Raw genomic sequence first — 19,958 nt, forward strand, 5'->3', positions numbered from 1 at the left:
ACTATATCACTTTTATTTGCTGTTATAATGGTAGACAGCTATAATTGACATCCTCATGCTTCACAGCCCTCAAAAGATTTCTTGTTACAGCTCTTCTCTTTTCAGTGCAAGCAAGAAGTGTACGGAGTTGTGGGTCAGACAATAATACACTGTAAATTAGCTACAGAACCATTGTAATGACCACAGTTGGCAACTTCAGGCCTCTCTACGATACAGTGAGGCAATGGTTCGTAGTAGTTTAGGATAAGGACAGGGGCACTTCTTATAAATTTTATAGCGATGAAACGCATTCGTTAATCAGACCACTTTATCTGCTTGAAACCATTGGTGTGCCTGCTTATATTATTGCCCTTGAGAATCGCATATCTTGGGACCCAAACTCGCTCAATCAGAATGGCCAACTGCACGCGTGCGGATGTGCAGATAACCATGCAATTGTGCGAGTTTGGGGCCTTTCACTGTGTTTCTTGGCCTACGTATTTTCTTTGTGTTAAATTGTCCATAAATTCATTAGCTGGTACTATAATGAAAAAAAAATATGCTCTACCTCCGGGTGGAGTAATAATAAAGCATGACCAACCAGAGAAGTGCATATCTGACAGTTCTCTTGAATTTTCTGTGAAGTTTACGGATTCTGGCTCATTCAACATTTACTAATGTTTTGCCATGTATTACAAAAAAACTAATTGTGTTCATGAAAATGTTTCCTTTCTCAATCTATGGCCATAACCCTGAAAGTCTTCTAATTGTAAAAAGGGCATTCAAGAGTTACTTGCTTAGAGCTAGTTTATTCAGGGAAGTTCCTGAAGCTAGTAAAATCCGCAACAATAATGTCACTGAAAAAGTCATGGTGATCTAAAAACAGTGTGTTGCGTGTCATTTGGTGCTGTTCCAATTTCGTGGCTGCTTATATGCTGCATCCACAGTTAAATCATCACCAATAATCATCCTACAAAATGTGTGTGCTTAGGGCAATCCTAAATAAATATATGTGTTTATTTCCGTGCTTTCTGCAAAGGAATTAGGAAAGATCAATCCTCACTAATGCTGTGCGATCACCTACTGATGTACAAGTTAGAACAGCAAGATTAAGATTGTAACTATGTTTGTTCTGCATGAAGGCTACAACTTAAAGCGAAATTTAAATTTCATAGTTTCTCCACACACCTTGCTTCAGAAACAAGATTGCTTACCATGCACAGCAAATTGGAATGAAGGCGTGTGTGCATGAGCCATCCAATTGTCCCTGCTAGGCTCCAGCCCTTCTTGCTTGTTCCTTACTCGCTCTTATAGAGTGATGTTGACTATCTTAAGCAGGGCAGCGCAAAGTAACACCATGGCTTGGACACGTGGCAAATTCTGCTCGCAGAATTGCGCATTGGGATCTATGCTGAGAACAGAGAAGAGAGAGGGAATTGTGGCCGCTCCAGCGCATAGAGAGACAAAAGAAGAAAAGGCTGGAAAGTTAACTAGGAGGATGTCCAGTTGGCCACTTTCCACAGTGGAAAGGGGATTCAAAGAAAGAAGAAAACCGCAAAAGGCTCTGCATTGTTGTTTGCATTGCGCAAACCACTAAGTAGTTAGTAGCTCATATGTGCGGTTACCGAAAAGCTCCCAAAGCATAGATACAAAACAAAGAAAGTTGACTGCACCATTACAAAGGATGTCAAAGTGTAGTCAAATGTCTTGAACATCATTTCTTATGGATCATGCACTCTACTTTGAGTCTCAATATGAGCCACAATTCAATCCAAGTTTATTTGCATCTATACATGCCACGTACATGTTATTCCACAGATGCAGTGGATCAAGCTAGTTCTAATGATAGCCATTATGGTATTTTCTGTACCTGAAATACAATGTTGAATGCAACCAAGGTAACTCGCACTGCAGTGCTTGGTATACTGATGTGTGTCATACAACAAAACTGGCAGTGATGCTTTGTGAGGTAGAACACTTATTTATTTATTTATTTATTTATTTATTTATTTATTTATTTATTTATTTATTTATTTATTTATTTATAGTACCCTCAGTACTTACATGAAGCATTACAGAGGGGAGGGACAAATAGATGAAGGTAGCTATACAAAAGGAAAGGAAAGTGCAATAATCAGATAACAGTGCACACTACAATGTGAAAATAATGCAAGTTAGTGTGACGCAATAACCATATCACCATAACAAAGATAATTATACAAAGAGAAAAAAGAAAATGGAAAACATGGGTAATACAGATGAAATATGAATGCATGATACATGTATACGTAGAGAAAATTAGAGCAAGACGATAAGCATATATTGGTTGAAAATAAAGCATAATGCAAAGTATACTCTTTGTAGATTAGGTAGCATAATGGAAATAGCTTATACATAGCACTGGTCAGAAGAAAACAGAGCTGCTTCACTATATATTCAAATCAAAATATACTAGATAATGTTAGTAAGTGTTTTACGGAAGTCATCGGTGTTAGTAAGACAGACTGGTGGATCTGGTAGGCGATTCCATTCATGCCATGTCTCTGGATGAAACGAGTTACCATAGGTAGATTTTCTGTGGGATGGGATGTTCACTTTATGAATATGGTCCAAGCATGCAGGAGTAAAAGAGGCTGGTTCGATATAGTGTGACTTGAGTGTGGGAATTGAATGGTATATATTATGGAACAAACAAGGGCGAGCAATTCTTCTGCATTTGGTAAGGGGATATATATGTTGAGGGAAGTTTGACATTACAGTTAAACCTTGAAATAGCGAACTTTAATATAACAAAATTCTCGATATAATGAAGTATTTAACTTCTCATAATCCCTTGTCCATAGAACACCATGTATTTAGACCCTCAGTATAACGAAGTGTTTGTATGCGATTTCAATATGAAATTTCACTGCTGCTGCAAAGGAATGCTGAGACAATAAATGGAAACTTCCGCGCACGCAGATGGTCAAATGATTGAATTGCAAGCGGCTGCTTGCAAACGCACCTTTCAAATCGCATTCCATGCGACAAGAGCTACCGCCGAAGCCACCATTCTTTTGGGCTCACTCGCGAGCTTTCCCTCACATCCACGGCGCACGGGGCGGGATACAATCTTATCACACTAGGACTTTGTGGAACATCATGGCGACAGTGGGAAATTGCCTTTATTCTCCTTAAAGAATAAAGAGTAAGGGTCAGTCAAGTAATCTGTATTTTTTTTTTCTAACACTGCTGTTGCTGTTGCTTTCTGAAACAAGGTGAAAGCCTTTGTCAAGCCTTAATCGCTTTTTGCTCTCACCTTGCAGCGTCCCTGTTGTGACTGATTGCATGTCTCCTTTGATGTTGGAATAAAGTGATTGAAGTGTCGATGGTAAAGAGAACAAGGTGGACATAATGGTTCAAGTGATTCAATGATTAAATGTTGGCTTTATCTCTGTTGTATCTGTCTCTTCTTTACGTTCAGTATTCATTCATTTTGTACCGTATTTAATGTGCAGTTACATAGATCTTGTCTTCTTTAGCGTCAAGAGAGGGATAAATACTTTTTTTCCCCTTTGATTGAGAGGGGACCCTTAGTCCAGTGGCCCATTAGCGTAGCCAGGGGGGAGGTTTGGGGGGTCTAATCCCTTTCCCACGCAACAGAAAGTGTCCGGAGGTGGGCTTTGAATGAGCAACATGGATGAAGGGAAAGCTTAAATGTGAAAGCAAGGCAAGGGCTACTGGCTGCCCGAAGGGGGAGGCGGTGGTTGTCATGTCACCATACCTAGAACTTAAGTTCATCCAATTTCCCCACAACTGCTGTCGTGTTGCAGGTTTCTGCAGAACTATTGTCTATAGGAGTAGCGTTTCCTTGCCTTCTCACGTCACCTTTTCCCTAACCCCTCTCCCCCCTGCCCCTGTATGGGAACTGCAAGCTAAATGTGGCAAGGCTGCTCTGTGTTTTATTCACTCGTTTCACGACTTTGTCAGTCTACCCAATCTCTGCCTCCATTCCCCCCCCCCCCCCCCTTCCTGTCTGCCATTCTATCTAGCTTACCTCTGGACTTGGGTATAGCAGAAAGATAAGCACTGCAATTTCTGCAGTGATTTTGCAGGAGGTAACTGATAATTACTGTTGTCAAGAGGCTAATGTGGCAATAGATGCATAGGTAGCTCCAGAGGGCATAGGGCGTTGTTCACATTCGACTTGGTGCCAAGATCCAAACGAGTTTCTCACCTCTTCTTTCCTCTCTGCCACGCTCCTTCCATGTATATACACGTCCTGAAATAACCCCGACGCAGGCAAGCTTTCTAGAAAAAGAAAAAAAGCTTTGCTTTAAAAGAATGTTGATTTGCGCAAGGTAAAATGTATCAAGGATGAGGTTACTGGGCTAGGGAAGCTAAGACACCACCACAACAAACAGGAAGGATGGCAGGTAGGAGAATGACCTCAAGTCCACGCAGAAACACTAATATAGGAGTGTCAGCAGCCGCCGTGCCGTTCAACAGATCAGTGAATGTTGGAAGAGTGTGACAGTGCCTAATAGAAAAGAATGTTAAGAAGGAAAGTGGAGTGATGGATACAAAGAGGGGGATGCGAATAAAAGGATTAAGGATTAAATTAGGGACATAGGGAGAGCGTATCGTCATTGCCTGATGACTCAACACCAGACAGCTGTGACCAGTGACTGTGCGGTTGTAGTAGAGCAACTGTCGACTGTATTTCCAAGTCCTGACTAGTGCTGAGCCCAGCGCTTCCCCTCTTTTCCCCCACACCGCAAACACTATCACGCCACCCACAGCTGGAAGCTTGAAATGCCCTCACAGTTCAAGGCATAGTATAGCAGCTCAGCTGTTGATTGTCGTGTCACTACCAGTTCGCTAAAGATGTGGCACAGCATTTGCGCCGGTTTCGAGCGTGTATTCGACTTAGCGAAAGGAGTTCATCTCGATTTCAGCAAATCTCTAGCCTCTGAGCATCCATTCTTGCATGCTGGTTGTGCGGCCATTCAAAGAATGTGTCGGTTTCACCCATGAGACAATGGCATGAGGCTTAAAATCCTAAACCAGTAATTTTCTTTTCACCTGTGCTTATTGCAATTTCTTGCATATTTTAGTTAGGATTCACCTTTCACTTTTACCATTTTTCTTATTTCTTGTTTAGCTATACTGTATGGTGTTCAGTAGTGCATTGTCTTTTGTTTAAGTCTGCTCTAAGCGTCATTTTGTAGCATATATTGTTTATCTTTCAAAGGCCACTAGTGCTAACTCTAGGCAGTCTTTAAAGGGCCCCTGAGACAGTTTGGACAAATTTTGTAGACACGTAGGGTACAGCTAAAGTTAATCATTCGTGTCACAATTTGCGTGAAGTGTCTCATATTAAGAGAGTTACAGACGATTGCATGTTACCTTCCTCTGTAGTCATGCGTTTTCTCCTCAACTCGTTAGCAGAGTGATCGGGGCTAAGCTCCGCCTTCACTGGCTCTGCGTCATGATGGCACGTCATGTCATCGACTTCCGGTTCTCCAGGAGCGAGCGCGCAAAGCCTCTCCAAACTCTCCGCCATCTGCTTGGCAGTTGACCTCAAGCAAAAGCTATCAAAGCAGCATTCATTTCGAGCATTCTGTCCCAGCTTTGTACGTGTCTGGTATTCCGGTACCCATAGGCGAGCTTGGCGTTTTGACAGATGGCTGGAGGCATAAACTCAAGCTGATGAAGGAACTTTAGCATAGACGTACGTGAATGGCCTGATCAGTCTGCACGGTCCAGCCACCTGTTGGCGCAGAGCTTAACCAGCCAAACAAAGCGCTAATATTGCTCTAACCAAGTGTAAAACATTTTAAAAATTTACAACACCAATGTGTTGATGATTACACTCCTGCGAAAAATTTACACCAGCAGCAAAGAAGAATACATTTCGTTACTGCTACTGTGTGTGGTTGAGCTCTGTGCCACCAGGTGGCTGCACCGTGCAGACCATTCACATTTGCACTTCTGCCCATCCCGTGAAACAGCATGGTCTAACGGCCAGGCCCTGTCCCCTTACGCTTGCGTTTACTCGAATACCTGACTCGTGAAATGCTATTGCAGTAGTAATCCTCCGGTGTAAAGTGACAGCCGCAAACGTGCAAATCTTGGCGCCGATCGGGTAGTGGCAGTCGAATGCGCTGCAACCAGTCTGCTCAGCTGCTGCCTTGCAGAGGGACACGATGTCGCAGCTTGACATATTGCCAGTCGCTACATTTGCAGCCCACAATGCAACAAAGTCGAATCATGGTGCTTGCAAAAAGACTGAGACCAACTCTGACCGCGGAGCTCTCGTCAAAATGGAGCATGTTGGAACACAAGCAGACGACGCTTGCTGTGTTCTGGAAGTGCTTAAGGGTAGTGAGAAATTGTTCTTGTGCATTCTCTTTCTGTAACTTTATTTTTATAGAAATAAATTAACTAATATTCCAACAGTTACAAACATTTGTTCACCATGAAGTTGGTAAAATTATTGATGACACACCCAGGGCAGCCAATCAGATAGTTCGCGCTACTAACGTCATTGGGGTAAATGACGTCAAATGGGTAGGGGCAGCTTAAAATTCAGCCGAGCGATGTACATTTTTAAAACCTTATAATAAATACACGCTTTACGTGGAGCACTTAGATGCGTCAATTGATTATCAAAAAGACCTACTCTAACGACTCGGTACAGTTGTACAATATCGTCAAAATCGTTTGAGGGTCGCTTTTACAAATTAAAGATTATTCTTTTTAAAACTTTGTCCACTTGTATTTCCAACTTGGTTCCACCCTTTAAACATTAAAATAATATTTCGCTAGAATAGCAGCTTGGGCTTGTTGGTTTTCCATCCTGGTGTTAACAGCGCAAAACGTAGACGAGACACAAGACAAGTGGCGTTGTGGTGTCGTCTTCTTTTCTCGTGTCACGTTTTGCGCTGTTAACACCAGGATTAAAATAGTGTCCTACAAAACTAGGTAACTTTGTTTCAACCCAAATTTTTAAAATGCTCAGTAAAAACTTGGACTAATATTGTTGCTCTCGAGTGCGCAGTTGTCACGATGAATTCGTTGTTGTTAGGGGGCTCTCTTCTTCTTTCACAGACATTATTGCTTTTGTCCAGTGACATGGAATTAAACCCTGGCCCTATGACTGGGGCTGAGCAAGAACAGATTTGTAAGATTGAAGAAATACTGAAGGAATTACAGTATTGACAGGCAACCGTGCTGAAAAAGTTGTCAGACATTTAAAAAATTCAGGACAAACTTCAGAAAAAGCTAGACAGTGTGATTACTAAAACTACCTAATATCATTAAAAAGCGTCTTACTGCACTTGAAGAAACAGAAAGGAAGTTTTTTGATAATATAGAAGACTTAGAAAACAGGAGCTAGAGATCTAAATTAGTATTCTTTGGAATACCAGACAAGTACCAAAAGCAAACCTGGGAAGAATCTGAAAATTTAGTCAGGTCTCTTTGTACCGGCATGCTAAAGCTAGTCAACATATCAATTGAAAGAGCTCACTGGCTGGGCACATACAAGAAAGAAAGCACTCGTCCAATTGTAGCTAGCTTTTCTGGATGGTAACAAGAGAATCTGTACTGCAAAACACATTCACATTCAAAAGGTAGTCATATAGCATATCTGAAGATTTCAGCAAGGCAGTTCAAGAAAAATGCCAGCTGCTCCGGAAGTATGGTAAAAAGAAGCGGCAAGATAAGAAAAATCGAGTGCATTTGAGCTACGACAAGCTGATGGGCAAGAATTTGCCTGGTATACTGGCCTGGAATTTGCCTGGTATACTGTTGAAGGTCATTCAACACGTCAGGCTCATGAAGGTTTGCAAAAGATACTATCAAGAAAACACTTGCACTAGTTTTGTTGGTGGTTAATTATCGTAGCACAAAAAACAACAATGATGAATTTGCATTTATAGTTGAGACAGTGAAAGCGCAAATTGTTATGGGTACTGAGTCATGGCTCGATGACACAGTATCTGATGTAGAAGTATTCCCACCTGGACTTACAGTATACTGCAAAGATAGAAATAGATATGGTGGTGGAGTGTTTCTTTTACTCTCAAGTAGCCTTCCCAGCCAAGAAGTTGTTTTTGATAAGGGAATCAGCGTGGTGCCGCCTTCAATTTCCTCAGGGAAACAACATCATTCTTGGGGCAATTTACTGGCCACCTGACCACAGCGGTGAACCTCTAATTCAACTTGCCAATGTTTTGTCGCATATTCTTAAATGAGTGATACTGGGAGAGGACTTCAACCTGCTACTGATACTACAACCTGCTACTGATACTACCTGCTACTGATACTGACAACATAGCTGCGCGAAAAATTCGAGCTTACTCTGCCTTTTCAGAACTAATAAGCGTCTATGGTTTACAAGATGTACATGAGCCAACTAGGCTTAACGCTATCCAGGATAACTTGGTAAGCAAAGATCAAAATGTTGTTGCTCGTACAAATTCATGTCCTGGAATTAGCGACCACAGTTCCATTGTTGCAGAACTGAACGTTTCTGAAATGCCTACACGTACATGACCACCACGCAGTGTCTTCATATACGAAAGATGGAACTTCAATGCCATTTCCAATGAACTGGCCTTGTTTTATCCACTGTTTTGTGCCTATCGGAGGCATCTGACATCAATGCATTGTGGCCTATTTTCCGTGACAAAGTAACCGAGCTTCAATTAGAAGCACATACCTCAGAGTTGTCTAAAACGCAGAAAGAAGCATAAACCTTGGTTTAACTCCAAGATACGCAAACTTATCAGAAAAGCAACTAATGGCCATAAAAAAATTTCTTAAAAGCAAAACAATCATTAATGAGACAAGGCTTAAAGCGCAGACAAACAGCTCAAGTTAAAACTAAAATAAGCAAAACATTCTTTTTTTGCCAAGCTAAACACAGACCTGAAGCATGATCCAAAATTTTTTTTGAAGTACGTCAAGAACAGCAGAAAGGTGATACAGCTATTCCCAATTTATTAACTGCGGACAAAAATGTAACGGACAACTTAGAAAAAGCAGCAGCATTTAATGCCTATTTTCAGTCAGTGTTTACTAAAAAGACTCCACACTTCACTAGTGTTATCCCCTAAGAATATTAGTAAAGAGATGGCTGAAATCGAAGTTGACTATGCTGGCTTGGATGGTTTGCTGTGGGTTCTGGATGCCTCCAAGGCTACAGGGCCAGACAGGATATCATCCCATGTGCTTAAAAAGTATCACACTATTGTTGCCCAATGTCTATGCATTATGTACAAATTGTATCTTGATACTGGCCTGGTTCCGAAAGACTGGAAGACAGCAAATATTGTCGCTGTCCATAAGGCGGGCAGCAGAAAACTAGTATAAAACTATCGTCTTATATCCTTAATTTCAAACTGTTGTAAATTATTAGAGCACATTATTTACAGCGTGTTCAGATATCTCCAATCTGTTAGTTTTTTCACTAACTGCCAGCATGGATTTCAGCAGGGTCACTCATGCATAACACAATTACAGGGTGTCTACCAACCGGGAAAACCGCGAATTCTCGGGGATTTTGAGTGGTCTGAAAAAACTCAGGGAATTTGTGCCTCTATCAGGGAAAATTAACTGAAATTTTATTGAAAGGGTCGAAAGTCGCGGTAATGCTGGCTCGAGTAACAGCACGAATCGTAATGAATCGTCTTTGATGCTTTATCGTCGGCTGGAGGAGTTGCCAGTGCACAGTGTGGGGATGCGCGACTTTCGCGCGACCCCTCATATGTTTTTCCCGCATAGCGCGTCTCCCGTAATCCAGCTTCGCCGCGTGGTCTGGCGCCCGCGGCGGTCGGAGTGGTTGAGGCGCAGTACGAGAGATGGCGCGAGTGTTGCGCTGCTAACGCCGACGACAGGCGGGGTTACTTGGGCGCCGAAAGACAAGGCGCTTGCTTTCTTTGGTTCGCGACAGCAAGCAGTGCGGACGTGCCGTGCCGCGCGTGCGCCGATCCGTGCTTCTGCAAGACCGTCTCGCGTGGCCGCCTTGGAACGCGCCACCGTTCGCGTGACCATAGACAAGAACGGCACCGAGAGCGGCGCTGCTGCGCCGGCGTTGAGAGCGCCGCATGCGGAGCAAAATTCTATTAGCCGGTGGTACCCCTCTCCCATCTCTCGTTCGCGCCGCCTTGATTGCCTCCTGCACTGCGCGTGTTTGGGCACGCTTTGCGCCGCGCGCGGTGTGTGCGCGTGGACATTTCTTTCGAAGGGCGGTGTACAGTCTCTCTCACATTTAGGGGAAAACTCGAAGCGCATTGCATCGCGATGCGGCGAGCGCTTGAGTCAAGCGGCGGCAGCAGCTCGCGCAGATGCTCGAGGGGCGGGATCTTGAACGGCGTCGTCTGCTACGGCGACGCACGCTGGCCGCATTGTCGAGAAACGTTCTACTGTCAGGTGCAGGGCGCTGATCACATCGTTACTGCGTGAAAGGAGCCGGTATTCTTTGCTAAGCGTTGCGCGACGCCCACTGATACGCCTCGAATGTAAGTTCATCGCTGCATGGCAGTCATAGACGACGTACTGATTCCATACATTCTTGACGGCCCGTTTCTGGAAGGCGACTATATATTCTAACGCGATAGGACGCCGATCCACACTGCTCGTGCTGTGCAAGAACTGCTAGAAGAGCGCGCAGTCACTCTGTTGGAGCGGCCGCCTCAATCCCTGGGCGCCAACATCATTTAAAATGTCTGGGGCTCGTTGAAAGTATCGCTGGCGCAACATCCCCTCTATCAGTCGCCCGAGGATAGGCTTCGATCCACCACCGCACGACTCCATTGCTTGCCGCATCGCGACGCAATACGTTCCGAGTTTTCCCCTTAGTGTGAAACAAACTGCACACGCTATATTTGCCTTTAAGAAGATCGGTACGCTTGACGATTATTTTTATGGCTGCAATGCGGCGAAACGGCAGCGTCTGCTTAACCATGTAAGGGACGCTGAGCAGGTAATTGCAAACGACATCGTATGTGCCGCCGGAAAAATCGTCAGCACATACGATGCGGCACATACATACGGCACCTACGAGCTAAAGTCATTTTTGCAGTTTCTCACATTATGTTTGCTACAAATCCGTGTTGTCTCTGATGGCGACAACGGACTTCTATCGACACTGTGCGGAAATAAACAAGATATATCGCTGCATAGCACAAGTACGACATGCGCACACAACTTTAACTAGTACGTCCCCTACAATATGGAATAGAGGCAGCAATGTAGACAGCTTGGTCATTTTTTAACAGTACTCAAGAGACGGAAGTTGAAAGTATTATTAATCATTCCTGCTTCAGCAATGCCGGCGCGACCAAGACGCGGGTGTGTATCGTCCAGTAACCCGATCGATCGGTGCGGTGGTGAAGCGGGAATGAACTCCGGTCATGTTCAATGCATCATGCACATATTCAATTTCTCGGCACGCGTGAATTTCGGCCACTGCTAGCGCATACAATAGACGTGGTTTCCATTCTTAGACAGCGCACACACAAACGAAACACGAGAAAGAAGACAGGACAAGCGCTCGTTTAACTTAAAGTTTTTATATGAATAAAAGGATTATGTACCGAGTAATTATTAATTTCACGTGGGTTACATATAGAAACCGTCATACACTCAGGAGTGATCAATAAACGAGCTCGCTTCGTTTGCCAGATGTTTACTTCGCTCGGCGCATAATCATGTCTGTCGTCTGCTTCTTTCGTACCATTTTCTTGTGAATCGGCAGAATTTCACTGGTGGCATCAACCTTTTCATGTTTACATTGCTGTCGTGACAGTTAACAACACAATAATAATTTCCGGTCATCCGAAGAGGCGCCAACGCAAACATGACACGTTTCGCGCGCAGCGCGAACTGAACGCGGGCGCGACCGCGAAGGGAAGCGGCGACGGAAACCACCGTTGGAGATGAAATCGTGCCGCCAGGGGAGAAACGAGCGCTGGCGTCTCGGGCGAAACTTGGCGTGCGCTCGTCTATACACGCGAACGACCAGGCGTTGGGATCCAGCATGGGGCGAACATATTCGCTCGCTATCCGGTCGCGGTGAGGCGGACTTCTAGATTTGTCGCGCGCCCATCGGCATGTTTTGTGGATAGCAACAGGGCTAGCTGGCATTGATCTATAAAAGGTGCAATAAATGCCCTTGTGATTGTTTGCGCTACTGTGTTGTCGTTCCTTTGTCCCAAGAGCACGGGAGGAGGACCCCACAACAGTCAACGACCGACTTTCCGGATTCCCGATAATTTGGACGGCTTCGCGGCACCACCACGTACCCCATAGAGTCAATGTATCAGAACGTCTGAAATTTAGTACGCAAGAACTCTTCGCCGTTCGATTTTTCGGATGTTTCGCCGTAACCGCATGTCCGAAACGGCATTAATCAAAGCCACTACCGCTTCCATTTTGATTAGCTCGCCGCCTCGCACCGGCGCTCTCGCACGCAGATCTGCTGGCAGGCGTAGCCACCACTGCGGCAGTGCTAGGCCTAGCTGCTTCGACGTTCGCTATGCAGCTTCTTGCCGTTGGGTGCCGCGCTTTTTATTGAAAGAATTCGCTGCTGTCAGCAATGGCACGGACTCCGTCTTTGTGGTCCTCGCGATTGGCTTAGAAGGTTGGAAAGCACCGTGCGTTGCATAATGCCGGTTCCCGAAAGTCAGCTTCGCCGCTGTACAGAAATGTTACTTGGTGAAGCATACGCGAAAGTATTGCAGTGAAGCATAACAAGCGTGGGAAGGGGCTGTTGGCACGGGGCACAGCATGTATTCCTTAATTATACACGCGTGCACCCGGTATTTCCTGCCACAGTACGAGCACCAATATGCCTAATACGTGTACCGACAGGCCTGCAGAGCGTCTTCAATTGTGCCTGTGGCGGATTGAGCCCTTAAAGGTAGTAAGTGACATGCATTTATTTTTTCCAACTGGCCGATTTTTCGGACGTTTTTGCGGCCGTTAGTGAGTTCGAAAAATCGGACGTGGACTGTGCAGCTGACCAAGAAGATGTTTCAAATGGTCCGTGGGGCGAACGAGTGGTGGAAGGAGGACAAAAACAGAAAGGACCCTACGCATTGGGGAATGAACGATGAAGGAAGCGTGCTGCCGCCGTTTTGAGCTCAAAAAAAAAAAGTGTTGCTGATTCCGAAATGCAGGTGTCCCTCACCCAAACCAAAATAAACTGTAAAGCAGTGAAACAACACTGAGGCGTCGTAGGCGCCGAAGATTTTTCCAGGTGTCACACTGCGTAAAGGCAAGAAATTATGCAACGCCGAATACGTGTACGCCGTTCAAGAAATAAGCGGCGAAGTTTTAGCGCCGTGTCAATCGCAAGTGAAGCGAGTCGCGTACGAAGTTGAGCTTCAGGTGAGGTTTGCACGCTGCTAGATTCAGGCGCTCAACCGCAAGGGAAATGTTTGCCATAAATGAATTCACAACAGCGATAAGCAGACATCATGTGTACGGGACTGCTCGAGCGCACGACGGTACACGCCGCGACGCCAGCGGTCTTTCAGCATGCCGCGATGTACGAACTGCTCGAGCGCACGATCGCACGCGCCGCGACGGCAGCGGTCTTTCAACATGCCGCGAAACGGCGGGGCTCCTGCAATCTTTGTTGACTGCATGCTGCTAGACAAGTAGTTGTGCCTGCGCTGTAGTAGCGACCATCTGTCCCTTAAGCAACCGATAACTGACTGATGCAATGCATATGAGCTCACAGTAACGTACGTGCGGATCGCGCTGCAGCGCGAGCTCGTGCGCGGATCGCTTGATTTAATGACAGCGCTCGAACATCGATGTGCTGTAATCAATACTACCTTGCTGCTTTGCCTCAACGTCCTGGCTTGAGGTCAAGGATGAGCACATTTACCTCTCTAACCTGTGCTGCTCGTAGTGGGATAGTAAATTCTCACCGAATCAGCCCGACCATTTGTGGTTATTTGCACACACCTGGTCACTTCACCACTTCGCACCGGTCGAATTGTTAATTGTCGCTGTGGCCGGGTCTGGAATCGTGAATCACTATCCATGCCTGCTGCTATGTTGGTCTGCCATTTAATAGTGATTATCTGAAGTGAGATATTGGGCTTGACCTGTAAATTATATACTGGATCACCAATTTTTGCTACTTGCTGTGTTGTGCATGCCCTAGACATGGTCTGTAAATTGTAGAGACAGGCGGAAGAGGCCTGTTGTAGGCCGCGGGGAAGACTGTAGGCACATATATACGCAGGGTGACTGGCCGAATCGCTTTTCTCGTTGCCCACAAAGTGGTGACTGCATATCCTGGCGTTCGGCCTTGGTTCCCACGGTTTGCCGTCGGGGCTGTAAGTGCAAAAGACCGAATTTTAGCAACACAGATAATCAAGCAAGCTTCAAGACAGGCGAAGCAGTCAGCATGACGCGAAGTTGCGCCTACCTAGCTCGACGAACTGCATGCAGTTATCCAGCGCGCCCGACGCTCTGCTTCGTGAGGCCTTGAAGGAAAACGGTAGAATCTGATGTTAGGATTCAGGCCCTCTTGTTCATGGCAGCCAACGACGCACTTGTAACGACGGTGACGCTTTTTCGAGGTTGAGCTAGGTCTCTCCGGATCGGCGTCGGCGATTCCTTCTGTTTTCAGCATTACGTCCAACGGCACACGGAGAGTCCGTTTTCGTTAAACTATAGGCTGCGGCCAGCGCGCAGCGTGGTCAGCGTGGTTTGTGAGAAGTGACGAGCCTTTTCGCACTCGCAGCAGGGCAGAAAAAAGTGCGAATCGATGCAAAACTCGGGCTAGAAACGTGCTTCGCCACAGCCAGGGCTCAATACTACCCAAGCTGATACTACCCAGATAACGTTGCTCGCCGCCACCAGGCGCCGCTACTGTACCTCAAACTCCAGCGCAAGACGCCCATTTCCGAGCGGGAAGATAGCGCGCATGAAGACATCATCCTTCTCGGGCCACTCTCGCAAGCTTTTCCTCTCACACACAGAATACGGAGCATGGTGTAAGAAGTATACAGAGTATATTCGTACACCGTGATACGGAGCGATCTTATCGCACTTGGAGTTTAGAATATAAAAAAGCACGGCAACTACTCGCATATAATTCAGGGTGTAACCGGGAAAACCGCGAAAACCGGGAATTCTTGGGGATTTTGAACGGTCTGGAAATACTCGAGGAAAACTCAGGGAATTTGTGCTTCTATCGAAAAATTAGTTGTCACTTTATTGAAAGGGAAGGAAAGTCGCCCTAATGCTGGCGCGAGTAAAAGAGAGGAATCGTAACTAATTGACTAATCCTCGCGATTGGCTTCGAAGCGTGGAAAGCACGGCACGTTGCATAATTCTGGTTTCCGAAAGGCAGCTTCGCCTCAGCGCAGCAATGTTACGCGGTAAAGCATAGGTGAAGTATTGCAGTGAAGCTTAAGCGTGGGAAGGCGCAGTTGTCACGGGACACGGTACTTCTTTTATACAAGCGCGCATCCGCCGTCTCCTGTCTCGGTAAGAGGACCAATATACCTAATACGTGTACTGGCAGGCCTTCGGAGCCTTTTCGGACGTGCCTGTGGCGATTTGAGCCCTTAAAGGCAGTAAAAGACATGCATTCATTTTTTTCGGACTGCCCGATTTTCCAGAAGCTTTAGCGGCGCTTAGGGAGTCCGAGAAAATCGGACGTTGACTTTTCAACTAACCTAGAAGATGTTTCAAATAGTCCGTGGGGCGAACTCGCGGCGGAACGAGATCGAGAACAGAAAGGACCGACGCACTGAGGAATGATCGGGAAAGGAACTGTGCCGCCTCTTCTTTGAAGGAGCTTGAGCTCAAAAAGGAAAGTGTTGGCTGATGCCGAGATGCAGGTGACCCTCATCTAAACCAAAATAAACTCTTTGAAGCAGTGAAACTCAACACTGAGGCATTGTGCGTGGATTGACATTATATCAGGACAGTTGAGGTTGTGACAAATTTCGGGCCTAATGCCAATGAGCTTGCTATCACTTGATAGAAATAGCTGATTTTCGAAAATTTTGCTTCTGTATACATATCTTATTCGTGTTTGAAAATGTCCGACTCGATTTACAATGGGCTTTACCAACTTTTTTTCGAAGATATTTTATTCGCTGTGCATTCAACTAACCCCTCCCTTCAGTTTTCTATTTCGAATAAAATAAACATTACTTCTTACTATTCAAACTGGATTGTCTCTCTTTTTTTAATGCTTACTAGAGAGTGACGGCATCGGGTGACATGGTGTCAGCTCGTCTTGACGTAAAACAATGTTCTGTGTCACTCAGGCAATTTTTGCAAAGGGACTCAGGGAAAACTGGAAAAGTCAGTGAACTTGAAAATGTCAACTTGGTAGACACCGTGTAATTGATAAAATAATTGATAAAATGAAAGCGGTTGGCGACGCCGCGTTGGAGTTAGACCGGCTTGCCTAGAAGTCTTGTTTTTTCAATGCGTTAGTATAAGGTGTGTGTGTGTGTGTGTGTGTGTGTGTGTGTGTGTGTGTGTGTGTGTGTGTGTGTGTGTGTGTGTGTGTGTGTGTGTGTGTGTGTGTGTGTGTGTGTGTGTGTGTGTGTGTGTGATTGTGTGTGTGTGATCGCGCATTTCTCGCAATTACGGCTAAATCGCCACTGAATTATTTTCTTAGTCTGATCCGGTTGATTGTTTACCTTGTGAAGCAGGATGGCATTCCAAAGGAACCGACGGGCTGACCCTTTGATTCGTTTGGAATGCCATTTATCCTGCTAAAGCTTGTTTAGAGAACTTTTCATGCGTCAAAGAGGCCCAAATGCAAGAAAATGGAACATACTGGGCGTTACACTGACGCACCGGTGCTGAACTTCGGCGCGAAATATCAAAATTGATTATGTGGCCTTGATTTTCGCCTGTATTAATCAGCCTCTTTCTGCTCAATTTATGAAAGCACAGCTTTTAAGACGGAGTTTGCGAGTTTAAATTGACTTAGTGTTAATCTTTAACACAGCCTTTACTTACGGAGGTGGTTACCTTTGAGACGACGTGTTGGGTACCGACGATCGATGAAGCTTGGAAATATTTAGTTGCAACTTTATGGAGAATACAGACAGCGAAGCCAGGTAAAGCATACGGGAAATTGTTTGTTGTTGTGTTTAATAGAATTGTAGAAATAGTAAGAAGGAAGGAAATGAAAATGGTTGAAAAGACAACGTGCCGCTGGTGGGAGATGAACCACGTCTTGCCGAATCCACATCACAAAACCGAAGATGTAGGTTCCGCTCTTAATCTGCCTGGCTGGCCTCATTATTATAATTATTTTTTTTTGTAATAAAAGAAAGTCAAGCCCCTCTAATCCACTCCTCGTTCCTCAACGAATCTACGCTGAAATGCAGTACCCAGAGTGCGCACGACCGTGGCTCAGAAATTACGTGTTGTGGCCTATTAAAAAGTGGCGAACGTTGGCTTCAGGTGCGCACGTCGCGCGCTGCAATACTCCTCTGCGGGTGTTGTTTCGCAGTCAGTCTTGCACGTGTTGCCCCAAGTCGAAGACTTGCTCTCCCGTGGCTCGAGCATAGCCTTGTGGGCTCAGTTTCGGAGCGCCAAGGAAGTACAGCAAGTAAAACGGAGCGGCGTAGCGGGCTTCTTCTTACCGGAGGCTCGGTCGAGGGAACGCGGGTGCGCATAGTGCTTCGCGGCCGAATACGTAACGCGAAGACGACACGCTCGGGGAGAGCAGCGCCACCTTGGGCCTAAGCTCGCGTTAATGGTGCGTAGACGAACGGTCGCTGGCGGCGGCGGAGGCGCTTGTTTCGCACTCTGCCGCGTCGCTCGTGAATGAGGGGAAGATGGGTCGCGCTGAGGGAAAAAGAAAATCGGCGCGACCTGCTGGGGTGTCGACGGCTTTCGCCGTTTTTATCGCTTGCTGCCTCTGCAGCAGCAGCAGCCAGCCGACGGTATTTTTTTTTCCTCTCGCCGGCGGTGGTTCGCGTCGTCGTCGTCGGCCGTCCATTTGCGCCCCCTTTTTCTTCGCGTTTGCGCCGCCGGCCGCCGTCACAGGTCGTTTCCGCGGCATGATTCAGGGCGGCGCATCCGTCATTGTCGCGCCGCGTCAGCGGATGCCGTGCGTGCACTTTCATTGGTGTCTTCGCCCACTTTTAAATGCGCCCCCGACCCTGGCGCGCACACAGGGTCGTGGATTTGTGCGCGCCTGCGACCTTCAGCCGCCTAGTTGTGTGCAGTGGACGCTAGCGTACTCAACGTAACTCTTCCCTTGCATTTGTCGCAGTGTGTATACCGAGCAGGCTGCACGCATTCAGTCACGCGCGAGCGCGAGTGTTCGCGCAGAGAGCGACTGCATTAGCTTTCGTATCGGTGCCGATCGGTCGCCCAAGCACACGGTTCATTACAAAACACTTAAGCTTGTGGCTCTGTGCGCGCTGTACAGAGTTGTAAACAGAACTGGAACACCCATTTCAGCGCTTCAAAGGAAAGAAAACGTGGTCAAATGTAAACTTACTGGCTTGTACGTACGCTGTAATTTTGACGACCGAGTGGACTGAGTGTGACCCGACTCCCGAGATGCCTAACTAGCTTCACCTCCAATCACGTGCTGAGCGTTAAATGTGATTGTCTGGCCGAGGTGCCATTTATCGAAGCTAGTGACACCCACTGTTCGCGCGCTCCTCTCCAGCTCTTTCCCGCAGCGCGTGCTGTTGGCGCCGTGAAACGCGCTTCGGGGTCTCGGCGGCTGCGGCATTCTGCTGTTGAGTACGAGACCGCACTCGCATACCGATGCATTCTGGAACTCTTAGATGGTGCGTGGCGCGATGCTAAAAATGTTGCCTTCGAACTTTAAAAAACATATTTCAGAACCATCTTGTGCTACCTACGCTTTCCAGATGGATACGTTCTTTGTTTTGTTTGAGTGGGCTGTTAAGTGATGAACACATGGCCGTGCAGAATAGGCCAGCGGCGAACACATCAGCACCTTCAAACCAAGCCAGGCAGATATTCTGCAATACTATAACTAGTAGCGCAAGCCATTTTTGTAAATGCACAACACTACCTCTGACCAGCGCTTTTTCATAAGTGGCTCACAAGATTAAACAACGACGTCGCTCTTGTTTTATTTGGAAGAATCGCCAACTTACATGTCCCTTGGGTATTTTGAACGTCTCGTGACCAACAGCAGCGTTCCCTCAGCGATGTGTTGTACCGCTTCGCTTGCGGACGACTTCGGTGCACGACAACGACAGTACGCGCGCCATATGTAAACACCTGCTGAATGTGACCTCAGACAATCGTTCACCCTACAGGGCACTCTGTTTCTCATTGAGGAAGCGTTGAAAAGATTTGCTGTGCTTCACCTCGTACAGCATCTCCCCTTCGACACCATTGATCTTCATAACCCGTGCGCACCATTACGTCATAACTTGCGCAAGAACTGACTTCCTTTTATTTACTTTTTTTTCTCTGTGGACTTTTCTTTCCCCGTTGTCGTTGGCAACGCTTGCGTGGCGAAATAAGTCAGCTACCTTGGCTAACCATCCGTCTCACAAATTAGACGCATTGGTAACACTACCGGCCCTTTGTACAAACTTTTTCATTTCGCGGGTGGTGGACGTACAGCTGGTCGCGAACTGCGCGCATCCCGGTTGGCGCAGTTTTAGTCAACGTTACCTAAAAAACGTTGCTTTTAGTTTTGGTAATGAGCAAGTTTATAGTCCAGGGTTCGACGGAACAACGTCTGGCGATGGCGTACATTTTTTTTTTCTTGACAGCAAACAAACACTCTCCTAAGTTTGAACAAAACATGACGTTTCGAGTCCATTACGGATCTCTTGTCCACATTAAATCGAGACAAGTTGTGCCGTGCCTTGTACACGTAGCAGATGGCGCAACGATCTGGTGTATATCTCTGGTAGATTTCCACGCGTCTGATTAAGTGTAAGAGGCGTCGACAGGTTTAATAACGATTCCAAAAGTAGGCGGGGTGATAC

The 19,958-nt window shown here is 46.2% G+C and overlaps 1 protein-coding gene across 4 annotated transcripts in view; it reads left to right on the forward strand.

The window, feature by feature from the left end:
* Positions 1 to 19,958, forward strand: part of LOC135898546 (ubiquitin carboxyl-terminal hydrolase 48-like) — a 92,964-nt gene that overhangs the window by 65,678 nt on the left and 7,328 nt on the right. The window contains exon 24 of one of the 4 annotated variants that reach the window (XM_065427558.1): positions 91 to 3,416. The exons of the other annotated variants lie outside the window; for them this stretch is intronic. Coding sequence (XP_065283630.1) covers positions 91 to 155 — 65 coding nt within the window. The 3' untranslated portion in view covers positions 156 to 3,416. Of the gene's footprint in view, positions 1 to 90; positions 3,417 to 19,958 lie in introns of those variants that run through there. 4 annotated transcript variants of the gene reach the window in all.

This window comes from Dermacentor albipictus, chromosome 2 (genome assembly GCF_038994185.2).
Source record: "Dermacentor albipictus isolate Rhodes 1998 colony chromosome 2, USDA_Dalb.pri_finalv2, whole genome shotgun sequence".
NCBI lineage: Eukaryota > Metazoa > Arthropoda > Arachnida > Ixodida > Ixodidae > Dermacentor > Dermacentor albipictus.